This window comes from Sylvia atricapilla, chromosome 8, assembly GCF_009819655.1.
Source record: "Sylvia atricapilla isolate bSylAtr1 chromosome 8, bSylAtr1.pri, whole genome shotgun sequence".
In the NCBI taxonomy this organism is placed as follows: domain Eukaryota; kingdom Metazoa; phylum Chordata; class Aves; order Passeriformes; family Sylviidae; genus Sylvia; species Sylvia atricapilla.
Window position 1 is genome coordinate 1,446,195 of NC_089147.1, and position 20,639 is coordinate 1,466,833.

The 20,639-nt window shown below is 46.8% G+C and overlaps 1 protein-coding gene across 2 annotated transcripts in view; it reads right to left on the reverse strand.

The window, feature by feature from the left end:
- Positions 1–1,237: 1,237 nt before the first annotated feature.
- MGMT (O-6-methylguanine-DNA methyltransferase) overlaps positions 1,238–20,639 on the reverse strand; it is a 131,143-nt gene continuing 111,741 nt past the window's right edge. For both annotated transcript variants that reach the window (XM_066323408.1, XM_066323409.1), the window contains exons 4-5: positions 8,781–8,920; positions 1,238–2,441 (exon numbers count right to left, since the gene is read on the reverse strand). In XM_066323408.1, coding sequence (XP_066179505.1) covers positions 2,298–2,441; positions 8,781–8,920 — 284 coding nt within the window. In that variant the 3' untranslated portion in view covers positions 1,238–2,297. The remainder of the gene's footprint in view (positions 2,442–8,780; positions 8,921–20,639) is intronic.

The following is a 20,639-nucleotide window of genomic DNA, read 5'->3' on the forward strand; positions in this document are numbered from 1 at the left end:
TATGTATGTATATCTGTGCCCACGTATATCTGGATGCACGTATGTATATACACACACAAACACATGGATTTCATGAATGCCAAACGTATGTCCGGATGTTCAGACCCCCCCAGGACCCCCCAAACCCGGGGGGACCCGGCCAGCCCTGCGCCGCGCGCCCTCTGTCGGGCACTGCCCGAACTGCACTGTCCCTGTCCCTGTCCCCGTGTCCCTGTCCCTGCCCCTGTCCCTGCTCCTGCCCCTGTCCCTGTCCCTGCCCCTGTCCCTGCCCCTGTCCCTGTCACCGTGTCCCTGTCCCCGTGTCCCTGTCCCTGTCCCTGCCCCTGTCCCTGTCACCGTGTCCCTGTCCCCGTGTCCCTGTCCCTGCCCCTGTCCCTGTCCCTGTCCCTGTCCCTGTCCCTGCCCCTGTCTCTGTCCCTGTCCTTGTCCCTCTTTTTTTCCCTGTCCCCGTGTCCCTGTCCCTGACTGTCCCTGTCCTTTTCCCTGACCCTGTCCATCCCCGTGTCCCTGTGGCCCTTCATCCCTCCCTGTCCCAGTTCTTATCCCTGTCCCTGACTGTCCCTGTCCCTGTATCCCTGTCCATCCCTCCCTGTCCCTGCCCATCTCTGTCCACCTCCACCTGTCCTGTCCATGCCTATCCCTGTCCCTTTCCCTGTCCTCCCCTTCTTGTTCCTGTCCTATCCCTGCCCTGTCCAGCTCTGTCCTGTCCCCTGTGCCTGTCCCTGCCCCTCTGCCCATTCCTACCTTGTCCATCCCTGCCTGTCCCTCTCTATCCCTGCCTGTCCCTGCCCACCCCAAATCCCTGACCCAGCACAGGGATCCCAAAGTTGCCTGTTTTCCCTGGGAAAGGCATTACCCACCCCAATCCCAACAAAAACAAAGTCACATCCCTGAAAAAGCCCAAATACCTGAGGAAAAAAAAAAAAACAAACCATGAAGGGATGCAAATGTGGGAAAGGTTAAAGTTGACGTTTGCTGCCTCCTGCTTCTGGTGGCAGCATGTGTTAGAGATATAAAAAAAATAATAAAATACACCCAAACTGTACATATTATAAGGCCGTATTTTTATCTCGGGGTTCTGGTGACACGTACAAACCACTTGAGCTTTGCTTCTGTGGTTTATATCGCCACGAGAAACCCTTGATAAAAATACAGCTTTATATTGTACAGTGGGGTATAGTTTATTTTCCCCATATATCACACCCTGTGTTTTATTTATAAACAGGCCCAAAGACACTTGCACATGCAAAGCAGTTTTTTTATTGAAGTAATTCCGAGGTATCAATAATCCTGGATTAACTAATGTGCCGCCACACCATAATTTTTGGGGGGCAGCAATGGCCTTTCTAAAGAGACATCCATGAAAATATGATAAAACACATAAAAAAATCAGTATTTCCATGTTACAATTTATGATTCCCATACTGGAAATTTCAGCTTCTGGTGGCTCGTACTCGCAGAGAACCCTGCTAAAACCACCTCAAAATTTAGTTTTAATGTCTCTTGAATCCTTCCAATGGAGAGGCTACAAGAAATAAAGCTTCGGGTAACAGAGAAACGTGACAACCTGAAGGAAAACTGAAATGATAAAGGAATGTGCAGCTGATAGGGAAGCAACTACGATGAGCTTTTCAGCATTTTTGCAGCATTTGGCTATCAAATTGCTTATCCAAAATATACAATTTGTCAGCAACATCTCTTCCCCTCCTCTATGCCAAAAGAAAAAAAAAAAATATTCCCATCTCCCAGCCCAAAAAGAAAAGGCAAGGAGTAAGGAATTCAACAGCTGCCTGCTTTTGCATAGATCTCACTGTGCTCTCCCTTAACTCCTGTTCAGGTAAAACATCATTTTATGCCCCAAACTGGGGAGGGGGAGCTGGGCAGGGTCCAGCGTGCCAGACGCCTCCTCAGGGGAACAGCTTCCACCTCCCATTTGCCACGTCCCTCCCACTCCCTTCTCCCTGCTTTAATGGACATTAAAAATAGAACAAGACAGGGCTGGAGATGGGAACAAAATCCATGCACAACAGGCCTTGGATCGCTGTAGTCATTCTGCTGTAAAATGTAAAAACAAGAAAGGGCAGCCGAGCTGCCTCCCCCAGGACGCATCCCGCTTTTTTTTTTTTTTAATACACTGGTGCCACCACACATTCCACTTCGGATGTTGCATTATATTTATGTGTCACTCAAATATTTACCCTTTTTTTTTTTCCTTCCTGAGCTCTGCTGGGTGCTCTGAGGGCTCGTTCCAAGCCCAGGAGCCGTGGATGTGTGTGTTGTGTGTGTGCTGTGGCTGCTCAGCAGCCGCCTCTGCTCTTCACCTTCTCCTTCTGCAGCTTCTCGTGGGACAGCAGCCACTCCTTCAGCTGCTGTCCCCCGCCGTAGTTGCCGCTGTCCCCGCTGCTGCGGATCACCCTGTGGCACGGGATGATGATGGGGACCTGCAAAACACCCCCAAAAACCCGGGAGGAGCAAAGGGTGAGGCCAAGGGGAATAACGGGATTTGGCGCCCAGAGTCCCGGTGGGGATCTGCCCCAGGGATCCTGGCTGGGATTGATGGGTTTGGTTTTTTCAGCCCTGAATGATGCTGTGATTCCATCAGTCTGTAAATGCAGCACTCAGAAATCCAGCAGAGTGTGGCACTTGGGCTGGCAGGGACACGGAGCAGCCACACCACGGCCACAGAGCTCCTGGCAGAGCACAAACAGAGCCCATCACCATCCCTGGAGGCCACCCCAGTTCTTAGGAAAAAAAACCAGTCATGGACAGGGGTTTTAATACATAAAAATGACGTAAAGTCCTTAAAAGGATAAACCTGAGATATTAAATCCCATATATAAAATCTTCCCTGCAGCACCAGGTTCTGCTGCCCTGCGCCAGCTGAGCCCTCAGTGCCCAGGGTGGGGAGCGAAGCCTCACACACCCAAAATGCACATGAAGAACTATTTAAATTGGACACTGGGCAGGAATTATTCCCTGGCAGGGTGGGCAGGGCTGGCACACGGTGCCCAGAGCAGCCCCTGGATCCCTGGCAGTGCCCAAGGCCAGGCTGGACACTGGGGTTGGAGCAGCCTGGGACAGTGGGAGGTGTCCCTGCCATGGCAGGGGTGGAATGGGATGAATTTTAAGGACCCTCCCCACTCAATCCATTCTGGGATGTCATAATCATCCCAGGACTAAAAGATTTCTGGGAAAAACCAGATTATTGAGAAGGGATCCCAGTGCCTCAGCTCCCCAGCAGATCTTTCTCCTGCTGTAGCACCTCCATGCGCACCCTGGAGAAATTCTCTGGAAGACCAAGGCGTTATTTATTATTTAGCAGCAAGTCAATCCAAAATGGGATGTGAATTTTTAAAACCTCCAACAGGAGAAGTTTGATTTCGACCTAACCAATTTTAAGAAGTCTTTTTTTTCCCCCTCTCTGCCTTCCACTCTCTATCATTCGTAACCACAAGACACAGATTCTGCAAAATCAATGCCAGAAGTTACATAATGGACTGATAATGCAGAGGAGAACATAAACGTGGCTTTTTGTTGTTTTTTTTTTTATTATTATTTTTTATTACAGGTGATTATCATAGCTGAAGTACACATCATAAAAACTGCAATACATCATCTCTAATCACGAGTGTGTTTTGGTGACTGCATAGTAATGGCATTGCAACAGTGGAGCTGGGACAAGTTCTCACAAATCCGGGTATTTCAAGTCCAAAATTGTAATTTATTTCTGTGTAGACACACAGACAAATTACACAATTCACCCTCACTTATTTTAATCCCATTTAATCATACAGTTCAAGCCCTGTGGTATATTTGAGCCTGGGATACACAAACCCCAAAGTGACTGAGCAGCTACTGGTCAGACCATAAATTGAGAGCGTTTTTTTGGAGGGTGTTCTTTTAGTTTACTTAACTAATTTCCGTGCCTGAAATTTAAAATCTTAATCTCAGCCCACATTAAATGGGAATACACACAGGGGCTTATTGTAGATCAAGGTTTAAATAAAAAAAATGCTTCCAATATTTGCTTTATTTGGAGGTGGCAATGCCTCTAGTGATTAATCCATCTGTGACAACTCCAGTGAGTACCAATAAAAACTTTGCTCTATGCCAGGCCATCCCACAGTTGGTTTATGACTTCTTCAAAGAAACTGCTTTTCTTTTTGCAAGTGTTTTTCTGGTTTGGGGTTTCTCTGCAGTTACTGCAGGAGGCTTGGCTTGAGTGACAAAGCCATAATAATACACTGTAAAACATCTCTGAGGTTCATTTGCAATCCTTTAAAAATACACACAGTAAAGCAGCGGATTTTGGTGGCAAGGCTATAAATCTTGGTGGAGAAAAGAAAAAAAAAAGGATTTTATTTTCAGGTGTGGGGTCTTGGATGATCCCTGGTGGGTGCAGGACAGGGAAATGGGGCTGAGCTGTCACCACCAAGCAAAAAGAGCAGGTATGAGATTAATGCCACTTTTTCCATGCCCAAACCAAGGAATTCCATGCTGAGATTGTCCCAACACAAGCTCCTATCCATCACCTTCCACAGCTCTGGATGTAGAAGTGGCACAAAGACCATACCAGCGCTGTAATTAAAAATATTGAATATTGCTTCAGTTTGGCTTAATTGTGGTGACAACGCTCAGCCTACTAAAATAATTAAACCTGCTAAAATTTATTAGGGCCCTAAGGACATTTTAGAGGGAGAACTACCCTAGTCTGGAGCTTTAATGCCTCAGCTACATTTAATGTAATTTTTATCAATAACCAAGCAGCTCATAATATTATAGCGCCGCTGAAATCTTCATGCTGTGAAATCTAATTCCTCTCCTCCACGAATCCATCACACGCACACAGCCCCTACCTCAAACGCTATAAAACTTCCAAACCCAGAGATTTGTCTCCATATAAAATAATACAAAATAATAATAATAATAATAATAATTAAAAAAACCCAACAACATGAAGGAGCCCTCGGATCGATGCCGGAGTCCCTCTGATTCGGGCACCAGCTGAATATTTTCTCCAACTTCCCTTTTGTTCTTCTGGGTAGAGGCCCACAAGGGAAAGAGCTTGTTTTCACTCGCAGCCTCATCAATACCTAAATCCTGGTGAACAAGTGACACTGAGAAGCTGTAATCAATAGCTCCCTGTGCGTTTTTTCTTCTGGTCAAATGGTTCAGCACTACTGACAGCCCTGACACTCGGAACATGATGCTAAATCTTTATCAACAGCCATCTGGGTGAGTGGCAGAACAAGGCTGGGCTGGTCATTAAGGCTCCTGGCGATTTGTGAATAAACCAACTCCTCCAGAGTGCGTTTGTTTAGGGAAAAAAGGTGGGGGAAAAACTTCCTGCCCACAGGATCCATCACTCTGAACTGTTTTTAGGGAATTCTGGCGCTCTGGTTGTTGCCAGTGCTCAGTTTGAGGGGAGGGAACTGTCCCGTGTCGTGGCTGAAGGGCTGGAGAGCTCCTGAATCAGGGAGGTGATAAAGGAAACAGCTGAGGGATCATACTGAGACACACTCAGCAAAAACCAGCCCTGTGGTTTGCTCACGTCACAGACTCCCACACTGGCTTGGGCTGGAAAGATCTTTAGGATCATCCAGTTCCATACCCTGCTTTATCTCCACCTCTTCCCCAGCAGGAACAAAGCCCGTGATGTGACCCAGCGTGGGTCTCAGGTTATCAGAGACCACCAAAGGAAGGAAAGGTATTGGGAATGAAAATAGCAGGGAAAGTTCTTCCCCCAGAGGGTGCTGGCACTGCCCAGGCTCCTCAGGGAGTGGGCACAGCCCCAGAGCTCCAGGAGCGTTTGGATACCCAGGGATGGCCAGGGGGGGATTGTTGGGGTGTCTGTGCAGGGACAGGAGTGATCCCTGTGGGTCTCTTTCAGCTCAGGACATTCCCTGATTCCATGGATGAACACACTTTTATGTACTTCTAGGTATTTTCTGTGCCCACAGTGTCTCAGACCCACCCGTCACAATTTTCTCATGAACGCAGGACTGCTCCCCCAAATGGTTCCAAAACATTTTGGTTGAATGTCCATGACTTAGCTCAATGTTATACCCGTGATGGAGGATGGGTTGGTGTAATATCCTCGATTTAGGATGGACTGGTGCCAGGATCAGGCTGTGCCCGTGGCTGGGGTGAGCCTGAGGATGGAGAGGGCACAAACCCAGCGTAGGCAGCTCTGAGTGCTAAAGACATCTTATTTAAGGCACAGAACACTCATTTAGGATGGCCTTGGACTAATCAGCCCAACATTCTCCATTTCCCACGAGCTTCTGTGATTTCTTTTTGATCCTCCTCTAGCAGTCTAATGAGATTTTTAATTGAACTTTATGGGTTCCCTTTGAGGACCACAGGCCTTGCAATCAGCGTGAACCACAGCAAACTCTGGGATGTCTCCCCTGTGAAAGGTGAGCCATCCCCACCCTGTCCTGGGCACGAACTGAGGCACCTCTTCCACCTCCTCATAAAGCTGAAGGTCAGCCCAGGAATTATGTGAAGCATCCCAGCTGCATGGGGAAACCTGTGGAATGCACACTACACAAATTAAAGACCAAGCCTCCATTCGTAGGAGGGAAAATCGTGCTGGTATCTGGTGGAGAAAGGTGAATTTGTGATTTTACCGAGTGTTTGAGGGACAATGTGATGCCCAGCTTAGGGTTATTTCACAGGGCCTTTTTCTCTGGTATTACCACCCTCACTAAATCAGGTTTATCACAAATCCATCCACCACCACTGCTCCAAGCTCCATTCCCCCTGGCCTTGAGCACTTGCAGGGATGGGTTTGAGGGTTTAGACCCTGGGTGGCTGTTGAACCATCTCTGACCTCCCGTGTTTTTTTCACACTGGTCCTCTCAGTATTTCCTTTAATCAGATTTCTACGGGGCTACCACGTGGAGCCTCAAATTGGGTCAGAAAATCTGTTTTCGCAAGAGTTGACGGCTTCATAAACAGAAATAACAAAAGGTGAGGGTTTGATTTTCTTTTTTTTGCGGTGCCACATTTTATCTTTATCTTTCACCTCATGCATAAAATCCGTGTGTATTAGGCACAGGCAGCCTGCACACGGTGCCTCACATGGAGACAGTTCTGGGGGAAATATGAGGAGCACTGAACAGTCGCTCACACTGAAGTGCAAGAGGACGATGTGTGTGAGGGTGTGTGTTTGCATGTGGAATATGGATGGAATTTCAGATCACCTCCAGGAGATGAGCAGTGGCAAAATTGTGGTTTGAGATGGGCAGGACTCTCATTACGGCACTGATATATATTTTTTTTTTTTTTTTTAATCATCAGCTTTCTATGATGAAATATTGAGGTGGTATTATATTAATACAGTTCTTTTTCCCTACAGCTATACATTATTATCTATAACTATAGCTTAAAAATTTTCTGCTGGGGACAGAAACCACCGCAGCCACGGTATGGGCTGGGAAATGGCAATAATAACTAGGACCCCATTTAAAAAAATTGCAGGAGCTTTGCTGTATATTTTCAGAACTATTTTCATCCCTCCTCACAGGGGAAAAAGCAGGAATTTTCACACCACAACCTGCTGTTACCACTACTTTGGATGCTGCTGCTCCACTGCAGCCTGAGGGCAAAGCTGGGTACATTTCTAGGCGCTGGCAATTACATCTCCTTTTGCACAACACTGGATTGTTATTCTTTGAGAACTGTTTCCTGTAGGTTTGCATTGGAGTGCCTCATCTTAATGTACACCAGATTATATTGGAAAACATTCCATCATATTAAAATAGTTTGTATTGTCAAGTACAATGCAGGCTATTGACAAAACACTGTTTATAGGATCTGCTTCACAGGGAAAGCTGAGGGATGCTGGAAATGCCAGGGTGGGCTCAAAGCTTAACCCCACGTGGAATTGTCTGGGTCCTTCTGCCTGGGTGCTGCCCCTGGGGAATTGTGGAATGAGATGAGCTTTAAGGTCCCTTCCACCCCGAGTTTTTCTGTGATTCTGTGGGTTTAGGGATTGAGCTGCTCCTCAAACAGGGCAGGTACATCCACCTGAGTCCCCAAAGCCTCTGAGCCAGGATTCCAACCCCAGCACATAGAGCACCCACTGAACAACACACCAGCTTCAGACACTGACCCAGCTGCCTCAGCTGCGTAAATACACCTGAAAGGCTAAACCCAGACAAAGGAAAGGGAAAACAGACACAGATCACTTCGTGCAAGAAACTATTTCCCCCAAATCCACAGGCCTAGGGTAGAGTGCTGCTCCCTCCAGCTGGTTCCAATTTAGGCAACTCACCTCCAGAATCCCAGATGGGTTTGGGTTGGAAGGTACCTTAAACTCACCCCATTCCACCCCCTGCCACGGCCAGGGACAATTTCCACTATCCCAGGCTGCTCCTGGCCTCATTTTCAGAATTGTATTTATGCCAGAGTGGACAGACTGTGTTTAACACAACCCAACTCACTCATAACCTGCCAACTGAGCTCCACGTGGAAGGTAAAAAGACTTCCCTGACGTGAAAATACAGAAGGAAGTTTGAGAACAACAAACTGTGCACAGGCTGGCGAGTAACAGAAGCGTTTCTCCCCCCAGCCCAACCCCACAAATGGTAGGGCATAAATCACACTAAAGTGGGCTGTGCATTATTGCTGATTAAAAACACTTACTGACCTTATTCCTCACGGCAGCCCGGTTTTCAGAGCAGATAAATTTAACCTGATGACATTTCAGCCCGCAGAGCTCTCTAAATCCAGCGTCCCCCAGCAGCCCTGGGCTGGAAGGGGCAGACACTCACCGGGTTGTTCCTCATGGCTCCCCCCACGGCTCGGGCTGCCCGGCTGTTGCCAGCAAGATCCGCCAGCTGCTTGTAGGAAACAGCCTCCCCAAACTTCACATCCCTCAGCAGGGTCCACAGCACCTGCCTGGTGAAGGAATCTGCAAGGCAGAGGGGGAGAGCACTGCTTGGATGGAGAAATTGGGATGGAACAGTCAAAAAAACCCGTTACAAACTGGAGTAGCCCCATGCACTATCCTGTTTTTGTGCCCCTGTATGACTACGTTTAAATACATGGGTATTAGGGAGAGAGCTTGGAGTAACTGAGCACTATAAAAAAACAAGGATTTAAGGCTTTGATTTTCCTATATTTTTAATTTGCTCCGAGTACAATTATCCTGTTAGCTCGCACAATGTGGCTTTCCCCATTAAATTGGCGGAGTATAAATTAGCATAGAGTCAAATTAAAAGCGAAGGAATAAGTGGCTGCACCTCTCTGACAAAGGCCCGGCATCTCCAGCTAATTTCCAACTTCAGCTGGGACGTGGCAGAGACGCCCTAGAGCCAGCACACTCCGAATTATCCTGCCTGGCTGCATTTTATAGTGAGGACCCCCGAGCTACTGCTCAGCACTGCACACACACTGCCAGGTGTAAGGACGGGCTGTGACCTTGAATGTCCTGCACATCCTTAATGATACAGGGAAAAAAAATAATATATATATATATATATAATGTATCGGCCATTATTTTAATTTTAGTTCGGCGGCAAATTGCTTTAAGTGGTCCAATTGCTGAAATAATGAATAAGCAAATGCATTAGGAGAGGCTGTCTTCTGGCAGCTCAGGGTGTCAGCCAGCCCAGGATTGTCTGAAGGAAGGAAAAGGGATAGTCCTGTTTGGATTTGAGGTGGATAGAACACCTCTTGCTCTTCCAAGGCACTTGGGAAAGCTCTGAAGAGCTGACTCGTGGATAACTTACTGAGAGGAGTGAGCTGGTGATTAAAAAAGGGGATAAAAAAGGAGAAGAGACCCCCCTCTCCCAGCTGAGAGCCTCAACCTCCCGCTCTGGCAAAGAAACAAACTGATTAAAAACATTTTCTTTCTTTAGTTGTCAAAAAAGACATCGATTCCCTTCCGTAGGAAGGTAAAGAAATGTGATTTTGTTCTTAAAGGAAACCCATACGGCGTTATGTGTGTGTTAAATAATAAAAATCACTTCTTAACTGAAGGGAATGATAATCACTTCATTGAAAAAAATCTGTTTAGTCTTTATTATAACATTAAGCAAATTAAACATCAGCATAATCCAGGTGATACGAGAAAAGGGTCATCAAAGAAATTAACTTTGTTGTTCATTAATTTACATGGATTAGTAGAGGGCAAAGAGATAGCAAATCTGCTCTAGTTTTTTATGATATAATTTCAAACTGTACACCATTTGTGGCAGTAGGGTGACTTTGGGGTTAATCAGACTGATTTGTCCTTTTAATTGCTTTCTATTCAAAGAAAATTCATTAGATAATGTTCTCTTCAAAATTCATGAATCAATTTAACTGAAGAAACCACATTAACAGCTTTGGGTTCATTAGCACAAGCAGTTGTGTTACTGGCTGATTGCTACGAGGGTTTCCTTAGGCAAACAGATTTTGTTTACTGTGATTCCTTCAGAAAGGTTTATTTCAAATCAAACTGGTCCTTATTAATCTTTTAACCTTTTTAATCTGGCAGGATTAGCTTTAACCCCCCCCGCTCAGGGGTCTTGGGGAATCACTGCCCCACGGGGATCTTTTAAGTGACCAACACCCAGTCCAGAAAATCCCTTTTTTACTCTCAGTTTTGACAGGCTGGGATGGGACAGACCTGAAACTTTCGGGAACCTGTTGGAATCAGGGAGAAAATGGAGCAAAATGCACCTGGCCATGGAGCAGCTGAGGGAGGATGGGGCAGCTCCAGAGCCCCCCAGCACAGCCCCAAGTGATGCCCAAATTCCTGAGGACAGCCTGGCACAGGGACACAGATATCCTCTAATATCCTCTAAAAATGCCACTGGACATTTTTCATGGGAGGAATCCGTGCCTCTGCTCCCACATAAAACACTGGTGAAGTGAAGGGTTCAAAAGAATGAAATATCTAGCAATCATGCACATCGTTTTGGAAATGCATCTGAAAACTCCATTTCATCCTGCGGGGAGCAAAGGCATTAATTAGGTTTAAGCAGCTCGAAGAGGCAGTGCCAAATCCTGTTATTAAACTCTCTGCAAAGTGTGAGTGGCTGTGAGCACAACCTGCCCAGATGAGGTGGCTGAACTTTCCCCAGTTTTCACTGTGTTTTATGCTGTTAAAGATGGTTGTAAAGTGCTGTAAAAGCCCCATGTGAAAAGGAAAGCACAGGAATTCTCTGGTTCCATGTCCTGGGAAGGTTGATGCCATCAGAGCTACGGCTGAACTGAGCCAGGAATGGGAACACCACGAGGTTTTGTCCTTCCTGTGCTTCCACCTGCACGTGGGGACAGCAAAAAAACCCTCCAGGTGACCACAGGGACACCTTCAACCATCCCAGGCTGCTCCAAGCCCCAAGGTCCCACCTGGCCTTGGAAACTTCCAGGAATCCAGGGGCAGCCCCAGCTGCTCTGGGAATTCCATCCTATCTTCACCCTCACAGGGAAGAAAATTTCCTGATAAATTACCATAGAAGCTGTTGTTAATGCCTGAATGCTCCTACCAGCCCACTGGACCTTAATTCTCCACACAAACTTGGGACATCCATGGGGATAACGGAGAGAAAATCAATTTTACTTGAACACCAGCTGTATTGTAACTTTTAACAGCGTAACTGAAGGTGGGAATCAGCCCAAAGAAGTAAAATCATACACGTGTAACTAATAATCATGGAATTATGGATTGGTCTGGCTTGGAAAGGGACCTGAAAAAAATCACTTCCTTCCACCTCCTTTTGCCATGGACACTAAATAATATCTATCTAATAGATAATAGATATTATTTACTTATATACAAATGTTTGTGTCTAATCTCTAACAAGGATTTTCGGTGTTGGTGAGGGGCTCAGACCCTCAGGATTCAGGAAGGATGAGGGAAGAGCAGAGGGACCAGTGCCAGTCCCGTCCTGTCCCCTCTGAATCTCACCTTGGGGTCAGAGAGTTTCACAAAACCCCACAGCCTGATTCTCCATCCTTTTAAAGCCCTTTAAATAAGAGGAATTAAAGACAGACTGGTTTTTCCTTCCCCTCAACACTGATTGCTGGGAATGTTAGTTTTTGTTTGTCGTGTTGGTTTATTTTTGTCGTTTTTTTTTTTTTCCCTGCTTTTCTTTTTGTTTGCCTGTTTTTCCCCCAGAGTTTTGCAAATGCAAAGACAGTTATAAACACTTGCTCCTCCTCAGCTGCTTTTTCACAGCCTGCCTGGGGTACTGCACAGACAACTTTTGTTGTTGTTTTTTTTTTCACTTATTGGTTCTCACTGTTACTGCTATTAGTAAAAACAACTAAAACATTCAAGAAGAACAGTTCAAAAAAATCCCCAAATCTGTCCAGAAAACAGCAATTCCCACTGCAGCAGCAGCTCCCACCTGAGCCAGAAAACTCAAACTGGCTCTTGGATCTGGGAAGAACAGATTCCCACTCCAACTGCAGAACTTTTCCTGACAACAGGCAATGGTGTAAGCCATTAATTCGAGTAAGAGAGTGGACTTTTAGCAATTTTGAGACTTCTTTATTATTAAAGCCATGTTAAACCTCTCACCCTACTCCAGACTGACCTACAGCAAGTGAAGTGCGAAGAGATAATTGTTTAATTCAAATGTTTTGCTCTTTTTATGAGGCTGCTCCATACCTGGCAGTGCCCAAGGCCAGGTAGGACAGGGCTTGGAGCAGCCTAGGACAGTGAAGGTGTCCCTGCCATGGCAGAGCTGGCACTGGGTGGGCTTTTAAGGTCCTTCCAGCCCAAACCAGGCTGTGAGTCCATGAAATATCAGGCACTTTTACTAAGATTTTATGTATTGCCTGTGCATGTATGTTTGAAAAATGTGATATAATAAAACAGAAACACGACTACAATGTGGAAACTTGCTGTCTGTCTGCATCAATTCGGTGAAAAATGGACCAAAATTCTTCCTTTTAACACTCTGAACGTTCAGGCTGGCACACACTGAGTGTGAGCTGCATTAAAACCCAATTAACGGGAGCTGTTCCTGATCTGTGCCTTAACACAGTTTTACACACGGTTCCCTTCAGATTTCTGAGGGGGTTCTGGGGCCAAATTCTATCCTTAGAAGCAAAGAACTCTCCCTGGACCTCATCCAGCAGTATTTCTGCAGCTAAACTCCCTGGAAGTCAGGGGGTGTTTAACTCCAGCAGTAACTGATATTCTGACCCAATTTTACACAATACCTCACGAGCAGTTTACTACAGCTTGCAGGAGCAGGTGGGATTTTAGAGCTGGGGGAAATGAGGAGTTGGGTGCTCAGCAGCAGCCCTTGGACCTCTCTGTCTGTGGGAACTCCCCTGGATTCCCACTTCCGAACCCCAATTTCCAAACCCAAACCTCCAAACCCCAAACTCCAAACACAAACCTCCAAACCCCAACCTCCAAACCCAAACCTTCAAACTCAAACCTCCAAACCCCAAGATCAAAACACAAACCTCCAAACCTCCAACCTCTAAACCCCAACATCCAAACCCAAACCTCCAAACCCTAAACCCCAAACACAAACCTCCAAACTCCAACCTCTAAACACAAACTTGCAAATCCAAACCTTCAAACTCAAACCTCCAAACCTCCAAACTCCAAACACAAACCTCCAAATCCCAACCTCCAAACCCCAACCTCTAAACCCCAACATCCAAACCCAAACCTTCAAACTCGAATCTCCAAACCCAAATCCAACTTCCAAACCCAAACCTCTAAACCCAAACCCCAACCTCCAAACCTCAACCTCCAACCTCCAAACCCAAACCTCCACACTCAAACCTCCAAACCCCAACCCCCAAACTCCAAACCCAAACCTCCAAACCTCCAAACCCAAACCTCCATCCTCTAAGCCCCAACATCCAAACCCAACCTCTAAATCCAAACCTCCAAACTCAAACCCAAACCAGGCTTTATTCCAACCACAACTCCTCCAACATCAGCAGCTCCACCTCAGCTGAATGTTGACACCAGGTTTGGGAAGCCAGGACATCCCCAGCCAGGCTGGGGCTGGATTTGGGAGTCTTTGGATGGAGGAATATCAAAGCCCCTGCTGGATGTCCCAGCTCTCCCTGGCAGTGCTTTGTGAGGCTCTGAGCAGCAGTGCTGTGGTTCCATCAGGAGCCACCCCAATATCCTGAGCTGAAACTGCTCCAGGAGAGGAGAACAAATGCTCTGGATGAAGAGACAGTGGAAATATCAGTCTCTTCCCAGCCAACAAACTGTGGCAGCCAAGGTCTGTGCTGCACAGGGGATGGGGAGAAGTGTAAAATCCATTTATTTTTCTCTGACATCAGTTTTAATGCTGATTCCTGAGAATCCACCCCATTTTCCTGCACTAAGATTTCCCTCACCACACCTGGAGCCTCCTTGGCATTGTCCCCCTCTGCTGCACTCTCCTGAGACCCCACCTGCAGTGCTGCAGCCAGCTCTGCCCTCCCAGCAGAAGGACCTGGAGCTGCTGGAGCAAATCCAGAGGAGGCCACAGAGATGCTCCAAGGGCTGGAGCCCCTCTGGAGCCAGACTGGGAGAACTGGGAGTCTTCAGCTCCAGGGAGGTGGAGCTTCAGCTTCAGCTCCTTGAGCCCCTTCCATCAGGAGAGCTGGAGAAGGATTTGGGACACAGGGAAACAGCCTCAAGTTGCACCAGAGATAAGGAAAAATTTCCTCACCCAAAGGGCTGCCCAGTCCTGGCCCAGCTGCCCAGGGCAGTCAGTGCTGGTGTCCCCATCCCTGGGGGGATTTCACAGCCCTGTGGATGTGGCACTTGGGGACATGGGGCAGCTGTGGCCTGGGCAGTGCTGGAATGGTTGGACTCGACATTTCTGGAGAATTTTCCAAGCTGAACAGTTCTGTGATTCTATTTCTCCACATGCACCTTTCCCACAGCAAAGCTTCCACTGCTGCTGCAGACACAACAGCTCCACGTTTTTCACGTGCACAATCACCCCAGTGAGCATCCAAACCACAAAACCCCCTCCAGCTTCCACTTTCCACCTTTCAGCCCCTGAGCAGCCTGAAGTAAACAGGTTCCAGGAGGAGTTAAGGCCAGATCTGCTCACTTGGGGCACACAGAAAGCTCAGCCAGGCTCAGCTCTACTTCCCTCTCAGGAATAAAAATGCTCTGACAGTCTCAGTGTCATTCTCAGGGCACAGGGACAAAACCTCATGCCTCACCTTGCCTCGACACCCTCAGAAATGAGCACTTAAGGGGACGTGTGCTCTGCCCAGGAAAGGCTCAGGTGAAGGTAAAACCCCACCTACAGCAGCGGCAGCATTTTTATTTTGTGCTTTTCTAAGTCAATCATTTCAATATTTCATTTACGTAAAAAGAGGAGGAAAAAAAAAAACCCAACCCAAAACCTTGAAAGGTTAAATAATTGAGTACAAAAAGGGATTGATACAGTGGGTCTAGACCAAAAATGGCTGAAAATGGAAATATGGGGCTTGAAATGAGATGGTCCTCAGGGTCCCTTCCAACCCAAAGCACTCTATATTCAAAATGTGCCAACTTGTGCTTAAATCCCTGTTATTCTGCTCACACCACAGCATCCCAAGGAATCTTTTTCCCACAGTTTGCAATTGCCTGGTGAACTGTTCAACACCTGAGAAAAACACTGAAGTTTCTCATAACCCGATGCAATGAAATTAATTACAGACAAGAGCAACCCCTGCTTTGTTTGACACTCCCTTCTCACTACATTTTCAGCTGGATCCAAATAAGAATAAGAAGAAAAAAAAAAGGTGATTTTCTGCTTTGTAAATGCCTCTCCCGCCTCTGCCAAACACTCCCAACTTTAATAGACATGTGATAATAATATTCCTGAAATAGCCCACTCGACGGGAAGAACGGAACAAACTTGTTTCACACATCTCCCAGCTCACGGGAGCATGTGTCTCCTCCAGGGCATAACCTTGTTATCAAAACAATAAAAAGGTAGAAAATCTGATTTAAAATGACACAACTTTATCAATGCAAGGCGAGGCAATGTTTTCAGACATTGATGTCCCTTCATCATGCCCAGATCGTAAACGACAGTGAGGGCAATGTCAAATCACACCTCGCTTTGAGCATCTCCGAGACAACAAAAGAGCCCGCGGAACCACGCTCGGCGTTCTCATCTCCTGTGTTATGCTAAACACACTAATAGTCATTAAAAATGCATGAAAGTGTCGGGGCTGGGTACCCACAAACACGGGCCAGCCTTCCAGAGTCCCAGCAAGGCACAGCTTGGGACAAACCGCGTTGTCACCTCCCTCTTGTTGGCCTTTCCCGGGATGCCAAGGAGCCGGGGAGAAAACTGTGTCAGCTTTATTAGCAAACATGTCACGCTGCTGCTGTGCTGCTAAAAATATGCTTCTCCCTAAACTAGGACTGTGCCCCACAGTCACACTGAACTGCAAGGAGAGGAGCCATATAATCAACATAATTTGACTTAACTTCGGGGAATATTTACTAAATCTAAGGGGGATAAATTTGATTGATATCTACCCATGTGACTTATTAGGCTTTGTCTAAAAAAGCCCCAAGGTACTGTTAAATAATTTTTCATTGATAATCATGCTGTCTCTGCTATCAGCCAACTTTTGAAGACCAACCCGACAGAGAGGAGCTAAGCCCCTTAATTTCTTAATAAATTATTCTTTACCATAGGATGGGGATTATACCATGTAGAAGGCATATCATTACTGACAGAGCTGTCAGAAGGACAGGTGAAAGGAAAACTGGCAAGCTTTAATTTCTCTGCTGAGAAATAAGGGGCTCTTTTGGGATTAATCTCAGTATCAACATTGAGCCTTTGCCTCAGGGCAGCCGAGGAATTCAAAAGAAGTTGTGACTGAGTGGTGAGTGATGGAATCCAGCTCCAATTGCGCGGCTGACTTTGGTTTCTCACCTATTCAGATGAGCCCCCCGTGCCCGGGAGCTGCCTCCCCTCTCTCCACGGACAGCAGCAGTGCTCAGGAGGTGCTCACCTGGCCACAGCCACCTTTGAACTCTTTTCTCCCTATTTTTGAACAAATCGCATGGAAAAAAAAAAAAAAAATCACTGGCTGGGCCGGTGCACGCATTGTCTGTACGCGAAATAAGGTTTCTTTCCAGCAAACAACACTTCGCCCTGCTCACTGAGCCTTCCAAGCTCCCCAGAACAGCTTCCTGAGGTGTGGACAGGTGCCCTGCTGCTGGGATTTGCCCACCAAGGTCTCAAACCCACAACCTGTGAGCAGCCAGGGAGGAAGGGGAGTGCTGGCTGAGCTCTGAGCTCCAGAAGGGAAAGTGAGCAGAGCCTGGGAGGTCTCGCTAAGCCCCAAACGCTGCTGCCTCCCCTCTTCCCACAAGTGCTGCTTTAATCACTCCTTTCACACGGCACAATCTTAATCTTCAATTAAGGAAGCAGAACGTTGAGATTGTTCCTGGAGCACGGGGAAGGCTCTGGAACAAGGGTGACAAATCTCCCTGGCTGTGGGCTGGCTCCGAGGAGCCCCGAACGCCTCCCCTGGAATCTCCACAAACACTCTCCTTGCCAACGTGATGGATCTGCCAGGGTGCTCCATTTATGCACTAAAATATATCTCAATATTGCTCGTGCTGCGTGATGGAAGGCATTTATCCACTTTGCAATGATATCAAAGAGCAGCAAAAATAAACATGAAGCATTTCTGCATGTCTCCAGTATGCAGATGGGTATTTATGGAGGGGTTGATGCCAGCAGAGCCAGCCTTGGAGCAGGGAATGATGGAATCCCAGACTGGTTTGGGTTGGAAGGGACTTTAAAGGTCATCCAGTGCCACCCCTGCTGTGGCAGGGACACCTTCCACTGCGAAGGAGAAGAAATATCCCTGGTTTTGTAAGATGATAAAACAAACTCCAGTTGGTAAAATCGGTTTTACACAAGCTGATGTCAAAACCCGTGGATTTATTTCCCTTTCATAAAATCCCAGGATGGTTTGGGTTGGAAGGGACCTTAAAGATCATTCAGTGCCACCCGTGCCATGGCAGGGACACCTCCCACTGTCCCAGGCTGCTCCAACCCCAATGTCCAGCCTGACCTTGGGCACTGCCAGGGATCCAGGGGCAGCCACAGCTGCTCTGGGAATTCCATCCCAGCCCCTCATCACCCTCACAAGGAGGAATTTCATCCATGTATCTAATTCCTGCACTTCAATCACCTGGCAGGAGATAGTGGGTTTAGGTTTGGATCTGCTGTGCTGGGGATCCCCCTCCTCTGCACTTCCCAAATTTCCTCACTGTGCATATCTCAGATGCTTCACAAACAGGACTGAGCCTTCAGGGGGTTCATTCACACCTCTGAGAAGAGGTAGAACCTCTTCAGCTTTTTGTTCCCTCCAAAACGTTCACATTTGTCCACTGAAAGGAATATTCCAAGTCTCCCCTTTCAGGGTACCTCAAAAATAACTGGCACAAATGGCAGCCTACAAAGTGCCACCGATGCCAGGGCCAACACCTGGCCAGGAAAAAGCAACAATTTAGTATATTTTAAGCATTAAAACATTGCTTTAGAAGTAGGGAGTGCCATGGGTGAAAATCACTAATTATTTAATGGTGTTATTTTAATGCAAAATTCAGTGTTTTTTTGTATTTTTAGCTTCCTGGCAGCACCTCATGAGAAGAACTTCATGAGAAGTTCTTCCCAGCAGGCTCTGGGACAGCAAGACTTCCACAAATCATTCTCCATATGAGCATGAGTGGCTTAAAATCAGCAAAAGCCTCAGAGTTTTGTTTTGGGGATGTCTTAACTCCTACCTGAGGGAGCATGGAGAGGTTTAGGAGAGGAGGCAGAGACTGAGACACAGATCCCAAATCTGCAGCACCAACTCTGCAACTCAAATCTGGGGCACCAACCAAGACCTGTTGGTATTTCTACCAGAGCCTTAACTCCAGGGTGAATGATCAGGGACAGAAATCTTCTCCAGGCCAACATTTCCCATTCAAAATCTCATTCCAGGAGTAAATAGTTTTTATGCTTTGTTTCAAATATGTCAATTTTGGGAGCAGGAAATGGTGCAAAGTACATAAAAATAACCTTTTAATGACTTTATGGACATTTTAAAGCCACGTAGGAACTGCTGTAGACATAAATACAAGAGACCTGCAGATCAGAGAAACTCAAGCACTGCCTTATCACTGCAAACTCAGCTTAACTGGCCATATTTTATCATTATTTACTGCCATCCAACCCTTCCTCCTGTTCTGGAACAGACACAGAATGGGCCTTCCAGAGACACCACGCACCAGATCAGCTGCAATTTCTAAGTGACTGGGCCAGAAAATTAAATTTCTATTTCCCCATTTGAGATAGAAATAAATGAGGGACTTGCCTCTATTTCTCTTTGTCAGGGAGCCGGGACTCACCAAGAACTTCACCTGAAATTCTCCTCATCAGCTGCCCCTTGCAGACAGAGCCTGAACTGTTCTCCCTTTGTGACAGGAGGTCACCAGTGGCCCACACCTGAGTCAAAATCCAGAAATTCCTGGTGTTGTGCACTGAATGCACCTCCTGGTCCCACCTCCACTGCCTTTTTCCCTCCCTTTCTTGGAGTTCTTGTTTTTGCCAGCCCTGGGAAGGTCACTGCTCTCCTTCTCCAGAGGAAATAACAAAAATTAAACTGAATTTGCCTCAATCTGCATTGTTGGAACTCAGCAGAAGAGCAGCCTCACAGGATGCAGCCCTTCTGACTCATCCTGTCAATGGGACACCCAAACCTGCCCAGGGATCCTAAATAAACCAGAGGAGATGCAGTTTCCTGATCACACTGGTGGGATGGCAGCTCCATCTGATCAGAGTTAGACTGGAACAAACAGGGAGGTCCTGCAGGAAACTCCCCACATTTATGGATATGCTGCAATACTAATGAATCCAAAAGAAAAGGTGTAGATAAAGGATTCAATGCTCCCACACCTTGATAAAGCACAATTTCCAACTTATCCCTATAAATCAAGCTCACTAACATCAAAATTTCCAACTCATCAGGACCTTTGGTTTGGGGTCTTGGTCAGGGATCATCAACAAAACCTGGGAGTGCAAAATTGGGCAGCAAAACTGAGCACAAATCGGGCAAATTTGGAGAAGCAAAGTGACAAATCTAAATAAGAACCTCAAATCCCACCTCAGGACACAAAATCCACAACCACCATGAAGGAAGTGTGAGACATGGGCTCTAAAAGTCACAGATAGGTGCTACAAGATTACTGGTCATCATTTCAGGGCTCCCATGATGGGAAAGGGAAAAGAGGCTGAAGAAGGACTTTGGGCAAGGGGTGACGTGCCAGGACACAGGGAATGGCTTCCCACTGCCAGAGAACAGGGATAGATGGAATATTGGGAAGAAATCCTTCCCTGTGAAGGTGGTGAAGGGATGGGATGGAATTCCCAGAGCAGCTGTGGCTGCCCCTGGATCCCTGGAATGTCCAAGGCCAGGTTGGACACTGGGACAGTGGGAGGTGTCCCTGCCATGGATGGGGTGGCACTGGGTGATCTATAAGGTCCCTTACAATCTGAACCATTCTGGGATTTCATGAAAGGGAAATAAATCCAATGATTTTGACATCAGCTTGTGTAAAACTGATTTTGCAAGCTGGAATTTGTTTTATCATCTTACAAGAACAGGGATATTTCTTCTCTCACACTGCAACAGCATGTGCTACATATTTGGAA